The 9,358-nt window shown below is 27.7% G+C and overlaps 2 protein-coding genes across 2 annotated transcripts; one reads left to right on the top strand and one right to left on the bottom strand.

Annotated features, from left to right (window-relative positions):
• Positions 1-570: 570 nt before the first annotated feature.
• Positions 571-1,668, bottom strand: LOC113386185 (plant intracellular Ras-group-related LRR protein 7-like). Its single transcript, XM_026623985.1, has 2 exons — positions 1,571-1,668; positions 571-1,000 (listed from the first exon to the last, which is right to left on the bottom strand). The coding sequence occupies exon 2, from the start codon at positions 919-921 to the stop codon at positions 571-573; it is 351 nt and encodes a 116-aa protein (XP_026479770.1). The 5' UTR covers positions 922-1,000; positions 1,571-1,668.
• Positions 1,669-4,216: 2,548 nt separating this feature from the next.
• Positions 4,217-6,827, top strand: LOC113363539 (DDB1- and CUL4-associated factor 13-like). Its single transcript, XM_026606034.1, has 6 exons — positions 4,217-4,289; positions 4,616-4,873; positions 5,344-5,800; positions 6,136-6,304; positions 6,379-6,510; positions 6,576-6,827. The coding sequence occupies exons 1-6, from the start codon at positions 4,220-4,222 to the stop codon at positions 6,825-6,827; spliced, it is 1,338 nt and encodes a 445-aa protein (XP_026461819.1). The 5' UTR covers positions 4,217-4,219.
• Positions 6,828-9,358: the final 2,531 nt, after the last annotated feature.

Below are 9,358 nucleotides of genomic sequence, written 5' to 3'. Positions count from 1 at the left end.
AAATAATTTTAACCCTGCAATTCAGTTTATATAATTCTTTTAATATTGGGCAATGTCTTCATTTTAATTCGATTGATTAAGTGTTGTTTTATTCATTTTTCTGTAAACATATATAAGTTACAGTATTTATAAAATCTATTTGAAAGCATTTAATATTTCTAGAATATTTTATTACGGTATGAGAAGTTCCAGCAATTTGCCTTAAGACACGATGCCATGCACCACTAGTTTAGTTTTAAGAATAAACAAGTATGTGTTTAGTTAAAATTTATAACAAAACAAGCATTCTCAGCTTGCTAAGTTTGTATGTTTTTTAAAATGGCAATGAGCCAAGTAAAAAATTATGTATCTGGACCTTTGATTAGACATTCGAAAAGCCTAGTTCTAGTAAAACAATCGACTAGCATACACAAAATATGTTGATAGATCAAATTTAGTAAACAACGGAATATTGCCAAGCAATTATTATCAAAGATGTCTTTGCTGGTGTTTTCATAATGTTGCTCACAAAGACACTTTACTCTATTAGCACTATTTGTAGTTTGATATTAATATTGAAAAAAAATCTGACTACTTACCGGGCAAATTGGTCAAGTTATTATCAGTAATGATTAAATTCGTCAAACTGTGTAAAGATTTGATCTCTTGCGGAAGTTTGCTCAAACTGTTACTACTTAAGTTCAGATCAGTCAGGTGCGACAAGGTGCCAATTTCCTCCGGAATATCCCGCAAATTATTATTATCCAAATAAAGTGCACTCAAATTCCTTAAATACGTGATCCATGGCGGCAAAGTTTGAATTCTATTATGTTGTAAATGCATTTCCCTCACGCTACTGCCATAATGTTCCAATTCACTTGGCAACTCCATAATTCCATGATGATTCCAGTTAATGATCGCGTTTGTGGACCAGTTTTCCATGATTTCGGATTAGCAGGTTGCAAATTATAAGTTTGCAGTTTGAAGTTCTTAGCTGGAGTTTACAACTGGATATCTGATCCTGAAATTGTGTATTTCTGGGCTCATCACATCAAAAGACAAGAACGCACTGCCAAGTTATTTTTAACGCGCGCGTTTATTAGTAGAACGTGAATGCTATACACTGATTGAGATGCATTTTTGATAGTTGCCAGTCTTACAATCATTTTGTAAGTGAAAAAGAAACATTGGAGCTAAAAACGTTCAATTTAAAAAAAATAGTTTTTTTTGTGACATTTTGTAAAACGTCATATTTTAAAATTTGAAAAAAATAATGATAATATCATTGGATTCATAGCTTTAAAATTATTAACAAAAACTGTGTTTATAAGGTACTAATCTATACACTCAGTACTTGTGCATCACATGTGTATTTTGCAAATTTTAATAATTTCTAAATTTGCAATTCAGTTTAATTTCTACGCTGAATAATATTTCCAAAATTGCAATAAATGTAACAAACCAATAAGAGTGAAAACACATAAAAATTTGAATAATCATGAACTATAGCTAATGCTAAATTAATTAATTTAAATAATATTTCATGAATAAACGTAAATCCGAAATACATTGGATAAAAAAATAATCATACACAATAAACCTGCAATTTTCATTAACAATTCATTTCACTCAAATAAATTCAACTTAAAATTTGTTAATTGTTAATTCAGCCCGATATTAATAGTTCCTTTGAAAACTGTTGAATGAATGAAACCAAAAATGTAAAGAAATTCTATTCAGTTTCGACAGCAATAGACGAAGAGCTAATAACATTTTTGAACAGTATATCTTCTGAACAAGAGTTCTAATATTTAAAGCGTAAGTTTTTATTAAATTTTATATTATATATACAAATATTACATTCAAAAAATGTAGAAGTTCTCAAAACTCAAATATCGACAATATTTTAAGCTTGCGAGCAATTTGCTTGAAGCAAATAATTGTTGCATCTTAATTTATATCTAATTCACTTCAAATCTCAAAATAAAATCAACTAGATTTTCACTTGCTATATCCGAACTGTATGAAAAGCTATTTATTTGATTCATTCTCAGTAAATAATTGATGATTTTATTAGGTTTGCCATTGCTCATGAAAGAAGTTCTCCATGAATTTTATTAGATTTTTATTTATAAACGTGTATACATAGTGCTTTTTGAGAGCATGTATATGCTTAATAAATCAGATTATTTTATCAATAATTTTGTAATAATCATTTTGATTGTCTAATCTTTATTTTTCTAATATGAAAATTGCTAACTAATTTCATATATTATTTATTCATAAACGTGTCTATATAATTCTTTATATGTTCAATTTAAATTTAGATTTCTCTAGTACTAATTTAATAATATTTGCTCTGATTGTCAATATCCTAATTTTTATATTTCTTTTATAAAAATTGCTATAAGAATTTTATTACTTATTACTCTTTTACCAAAATGCAAGGCATGCTCAAATAATATATCCTGAGAGAGTAAAAAGTTTTCAAATATTCCAAGTGATGGCTAATAATATTGCTATTGCTAACAGAAAATTCAATTTACGTTGCAAAAAAATCTGATCTTTAAAAATCATATTTTTCATGACAAAAAGCAAATTTACTACAACTTATCAGACCATGGACTTATCGGACACTGTTTTTTTTTTAAATATTGACAGTAATTAATTGTATATGTAGTTAGTAGTTTTTAACAAAAATTCATACTATTTTTCTTCGTTACATAATTACTCTGGTTGGATTGTTACTTTAAATTTTAGTATTTTTGAAAATTTTAACATTTCTTTGATTATATATATATATATATATATATCATATTATCATATTAACATGAATTGCTAAGAAAATTCTTCCCTAAACATCATTTTAATTTGCGTCGTGTTTTGTAAGAACATAAAGTAAAGGTGTAGGTATAATAACAAAATTTAACACAAAAATCTGATTATATTTATGAAAATCCAATCAAAAATCCAGGAATCATTTTGATAGTATGAAATACTCATACGAACTAATTAAAATATTTAAGCTTCAGAAAAGAGCTATTCGAATAATTTTTTCCCTGCCCAGTAAAGCCTCCTGCAGACCCTTATTTAAAAAATACAATATTCTAACTGTCCCATGCATTTTTCTGCTAGTAACATTAACTTTCATCAAAAACAATTCGAAACTTTTTGATATGGCTTCGTCCTCAAATTACAACACTAGACACAAACTTATTAAGGCGCGTACATTTAAATTGGCCAGCTCTTTCAATACGATCGACGGTCTTCCACTTCCACTCAATATCCGAAACTTAGACAGCAAAAAATTTCATGCTTCCCTAGTTAAACTTTTTAAAGACTTAGCTTTTTATGACATTACTGAATTTTCTCAATTTGAATTCAATAACTATTTTCTTGCATAATCTTTATCCTGTATCTATGTAGTCTGACCATTTGATCGCCTGTACAACCATTATTTTTTTTTCTCTTCATTTTTTTTATTGCTATTTTATTAATTTAAATTTTTTACGGTTTTAAATGAGTATAACTTTCAACCTTGTGCAAGAATTTTGAGCTTGACTGGTGGTCAAATAGACTTTAATATGATGAACTTGATGATGAACATTGTATTTAATGTTCGAATGCTTTTTTTCAGCTCTTTTTTTCAGAATCAAAATTCGTGCAGCTACTATGATTATTATAAAATTAGTATCCTTTTAATATTAACTATGAATAAGCTTGACAAGAGCCTGAAATAATATCTATTATTATTGATTACGGCTTGCTTATGAATAAATAAAATAAAATAATAATAAAATAAATACTAAATTTTATCCGAAATATACATTTTTGTAGATAATTAAATGATATTCCAGAAAAATATATTATATATGATTATAATAAATTACAACATTCTTTTTAATCTGGTATACCACAAAAAAAAAATTATTTCCTCAAGCTTCCTCACTAAAGTTTAAGTTCGAATTACCCGCTTAAGAAACAAGTTAGCCACTACACAAAACGCGAATTACTTGAACACGTGTTTTGACATTAGAAACATAACCCTATTTCAAGATTGACGTTTCTTATATTACGTTGAATTACTTTAATGTTAATATAATCTAATAATATAAATATATAAGTAGTGCTTCGACAGAAATTTGCTCTAACAAATTTTGGATTCATTTTCGATATCCAAATGTTTTAATATTTATTATAAATCATAATTTAAAATCATAGTGTTAAAGTAGCATACAAAATGAAAGTCAAAGTAATCAGCAGAAATCCTGATGAATACTTACGTCCAACAAAATTGGATATACATAGAGGTATATGAAATAAAAAATGTGTTTTTATATGCTATATCTCAAACTAATTGCTTGCCAGACAAATAACCTCGAATACCAATTTTTATCATTGAGACCATGCAAAAATGTCCTTGATTGATTGATTATTCTGGTGTTATTATTTTCTTACTTCCAAACCTGTAATAATACAACGCATAAGTAATTTGGCCACTTTTATAAAGCCACTAATTCAACGAAGAAATTTTATACAACAAATAAGTGCAAATAACGCTGCCAGAATTTCTATAAAATTCATTCCGAAGTATTTTTTTCTAGCAAAAGTCTATACTTATTATTTTTATATTCAGTTCCCAGAAACTATGATCCTGCACTACATCCATTTGAGGCTCCCAGAGAATATGTTAGAGCTCTAAATGCAGTTAAATTAGAAAGGGTATTTGCTAAGCCTTTTGTCGGCAATCTTAGCGGTCACAGAGATGGTGTATCCTGTTTTGCTAAACATCCAGCAAGTTTATCAAATTTAACCAGTGGTGCCTATGATGGAGAAGTTAGAGTTTGGGATTTGCCACAAAGAAAATGTATTAGAAGTTTCGTTGCACATGAAGGTAATAAAAATATCATCAATATAATGATTCACCTTTCACTATAAAGTGCAATAAATTCATTCTCAAATTATTCCATTGAATGAGTTTTTAAATATTATTTATCAATAATTTCAAATTCTGATTTAGATTTCTTTGCACTCATATATAGGAAATGGTTCATTAATCCTCAAAAACAGGGACAAGCATCTTATAAACATTAAATGGAAATGAGATATACATCGTTTTCCCTGTGCTTTTGGTGTTATGATAAACACTTTTCTATGATGAGCATAACTTGACTTATTGCCTCAGATACATCAAAAATGAAATTTAGTCGAACTCAATTTATTATAATAAAAATAATTGAATTTTCATTCATTATATTATTATTATTTTTCTGGTATATCAATTATATCTCAACTTATTATAATAAAAATAATTGATTTCTCATTGACTTGATTTCTCATCATTATTATTTTTATTTACTATAGGGATAGTAAGAGGTCTAGCATATAAACCAGATGGCCAACACTTTATAACTGTTGGTGATGACAAAACAATCAAAACCTGGAATACCAGCCCTCCTGAATTTGGAGAAGAGGAAGAACCTGTCAATACAATTTTAAGTAGAACAATTCTAACAGGTGTAACCCATCACCGTAAAAAACCTATAATAGCAACTTGTGGTGAAGTCTGTCAATTGTGGGAACATGATCGAAATGAACCCATAAGGTCTATGAAATGGGGAGTAGATAGTATACATGATGTAGCCTTTAATCGAGTTGAGACAAACTTGTTAGCGGCTTGTGCCAGTGATAGAAGCATTATATTGTATGATACCAGGGAAGCTAAACCTTTGAGAAAGGTTGTTATGACTCTGAGATCTAATAGACTGGCATGGAATCCTATGGAGGCCTTCACATTCACCTTAGCAAATGAAGATTATAAGTAAGTAATTGTATTTTATTTAAATTTTAATTTATTGACTTAGATTTTAAGTTAGTCTTAACATTTGTTTTTATTACTGTTTTATTTACCATAATCAATTAGATCAATCAAAGCCAATTAGCTCAAACTTCTAAATTTAATTCTTAATAATATGTTAAAGTTTAAACATATTAATAGTTGCACTTGAGGGAAATGAAAGTGGTAAAATAATAGAATTAATAATAATAATTTTAAAAGATGCATTATGTCTCGCCTTTGATATTATTTGATATTAGAGTGAGCAAAATTGACATATGTATATATTTTTATGTATAACCTTTAACACAATTTTTTAGTTTATACACATTTGACACAAGAAAGTTAAGACAACCAGTAATGGTCCACATGGATCATGTTTCGGCTGTAGTAGATGTAGATTATTCACCAACAGGAAAAGAATTTGTTTCTGGAAGTTATGATAAAACAATCAGAATTTTCGACAGTCACATGGGACATTCAAGAGAGGTATTAATTTAAAAAAACATGTATGATGAATGTATATTTATGATGACTTGTTTAATTATCAAATTAATTAACAGGTGTATCACACTAAACGTATGCAGCGTTTGACTTGTGTACTATGGTCCCTTGATGATAAATATGTTTTGAGTGGATCTGATGAAATGAATATCCGTATGTGGAAGGCTAGGGCAGCAGAAAAGCTTGGAGTGGTATGTATTATTTGTTTTAATAAAACTTTAGAATGAATTTTGTTAATGTTATGACTTTTTTTCAGATGAAACCCAGGGAACGAAATGCTATACAAGTTGCAACAGCTTTGAAAGAGAAGTTTGCTGGCCATCCACAGATCAAGAGAATTGCAAGGCACAGACAAGTTCCACAACATGTTTACAATGCCCAGAAAGAACTTAGAACAGTTAAAGAGAAATCCAAACGTAAAGAACAAAATCGTAGAATGCATTCGAAACCTGGTCAAGTACCTTATGTTCCTGAAAGACAGAAACATGTTCTCAGAGAAGACGAATAATTTTGTAATAAGTTATTATTTTATTTATTCTGTTTTCTGAAATTATAATAAAAATACTGAAATATGTCAATGTTGAATTGATAATGTCATAAGTTTATCCAAAATATGTGACACATTGTACTTGTATATAAGTTTAAATTAATAAATTTCGTAAAAATATGTTTTTATCGTAATTATTTATTTATAACCGGTTAGAAATATACAAATACATTTGAGATCTGTTCATTCAACTGCTTAGGGAAGAAATATTTTTGATTAAAAATTTATCATGATTTCCTTCATTTTTTAAATATTTTGTCAGAAAATATATAATAACGATTAATGTCTAAAAGCATTTGGTTTACAAGAAGCAAAAGCTTCACAGGACTTATTTCACATCAACCTATTATAATCATTAATTTTGATTCAGTTATATTTACGATTTACAAATTGAATTATAATTTTAGTAAAATTGTAAAACTCAAGTATTGGTTACTATTTTAAAATATTTTAATAATTATTATATATACATATACCAATAGAGAACCAGTTTCTTGATTTGACTTGCAGTTAATTTTTTTTTCAATTCTTACATTTTTTAAATAAATGTTTACACATTGTTGTTATAGTTTTACAACTATCCTTATTTTTTTTACTTCTTAATTATTTAATTTCTATATTAAAAATTCCTTATAATATATATGTAATTGTTCATAACCAAAAACCTGATGATGAAACGTAACTAGATGCAAAACGTCGTAAAAGATGCTTTTAAAAACACCTTTTATTTGGATTCAGAAAACATTAAATTAAGAAAAATTCCAAGATTTATCGGTCAAATTTATTCAATTTTATTGACATTGTTAGAATTATTGTTGGTTTTAATAAATGTTTTTTATATGAAAATTAGGATTTGCTGTAAATATAACTATTATGAGAATTATTTTATTATGTAGAAATTCAAAATAACACCTTTTATTGAAAGCCATCTATATATAGCTTTATTTATTCTCCATCTTCAACAATTAATATCGACAAATTTAAATTAACGTGTCATATGCACTTATGACACGTGTTATATCAAGCATTTATTTTTTAGTAGATTTAATGCTATATGAAGCCTCTCTGGAGAAAAATTACAGGCGTCATTTCTGTGTAGGTCGGAAAATAAAAAATAATGAAATCGCCACTTCGTGCCTATTACAACGCTCTTAAGCTCGGGTATGAATTTTAGCACAGAATACCTTGATAAAGTTTAATTATCCTTACCTTAATACTGTTTGGTTTCTGCTAATAAATATTAAATGCTTCATGTGGTACGTACATAAAGTTAATAATTTCAGAATGCGTAATTAATGACGATGAGCTTATAATCAATTTTCTTACTAGACTGATTTTCTGCGTTATTGATAGAAGATAGATACATATTTATTTATTACTAGCTGTACCTGCAACTTTGTCATTTTGTTATATCTAGATAAGATAGAGTTATTTTTTTAATAAAAGTAATTTAAGTTATGTACATATACATCAACTAATTGCAAAAAGTCTCGTCAAGGTTAGTTAGGGGTTTCGAAGATTACTCCAAAATTTAAAAGTTACTCAAAATTTTAAAAAGTGTTGATTTGGTATCCCTATTTATAGGCATATACATTAATGTGCATGTATGAATGTTTTTTTGGATATTATCAAATCGGCATTTTTCTTGGATTTTCTGATTCCCGAAATTTTATGCCACAATTGTGTATGGTCACTTCAATTCAAGAATACCTAATTTAAAAAATCTTTAAACTTTTCTATAATGTTAAAAGCGAGTCAGAAAATGAGGCGAGTTTCTATAGAGAATCAGTCCCACCTTGGTATTTAAATTTTCTTAACGGATAAATTTATTTTGACCATAAAAGCCGATTTCTAATTTTAGGTTCTTTCGACGTTTGAAGTTATTCTGAATCGCTTGATATCAAAATTGTAAAAATTATATCTCTGTGTCTATACTCAATAAGGACTGGCGTTGGTTAATTTTGTAAGATGATCAGCCGTGCCGTTTTTTTAGAATTAGCAGAAGAGCAAAAGTTTTCGTCCACGTTTTCGCCAGAAACCTGAATTTTTGATAATATGATAACCATTTGGAGGCATGAGTTGATAAACTTGGTAAACTTAGTTTTTTGTAAAGATCAGCTATAATTAAGAAAAAAAAAATATTGCAAAACATTTTTTTAACGATTTTGATGGAACTTCGTATGATGATAGAGTTAACTGTTTTAAGGAGCACCTTAAAATATTATAGGCCTACGAACAGTGGTTTAATTATGAAAAAAATATTTATATATGGAGTAATAGCCCAAGTAGAAATGAATCGTGGCGCAATATAGTTTATCAATATTGCTATAATATGTTCCTGTTAACATTTTTCCATATAAAACCAATATTGAAACCAATATAGGCGCCATATATTTCAAATATTAGTAAACAATACTAATTTCCCATTCAAAACCAATATAAGATCAATATAAATAAACAATATTTATCCGAAATTAAAACCAATGTGAGCT

The sequence above is a fragment of the Ctenocephalides felis genome, unplaced genomic scaffold, assembly GCF_003426905.1.
Source record: "Ctenocephalides felis isolate EL2017-DRISC unplaced genomic scaffold, ASM342690v1 CF-g0.4_SCAFFOLD_00845, whole genome shotgun sequence".
NCBI lineage: Eukaryota > Metazoa > Arthropoda > Insecta > Siphonaptera > Pulicidae > Ctenocephalides > Ctenocephalides felis.
Note: the sequence above shows the minus strand (reverse complement) of the source record. Positions and strands in the feature narration are given on the sequence as shown.

Bases quoted from the DNA above. Each gene is read 5' to 3' on its own strand.
- LOC113386185 (XM_026623985.1), bottom strand. From the start codon at position 921: ATGGAAAACTGGTCCACAAACGCGATCATTAACTGGAATCATCATGGA.
- LOC113363539 (XM_026606034.1), top strand. From the start codon at position 4,220: ATGAAAGTCAAAGTAATCAGCAGAAATCCTGATGAATACTTACGTCCA. The intron at 4,290-4,615 runs GTATATGAAATA...TTTTATATTCAG, and splicing joins AAAATTGGATATACATAGAG to TTCCCAGAAACTATGATCCT. The intron at 6,511-6,575 runs GTATGTATTATT...ACTTTTTTTCAG, and splicing joins CAGCAGAAAAGCTTGGAGTG to ATGAAACCCAGGGAACGAAA.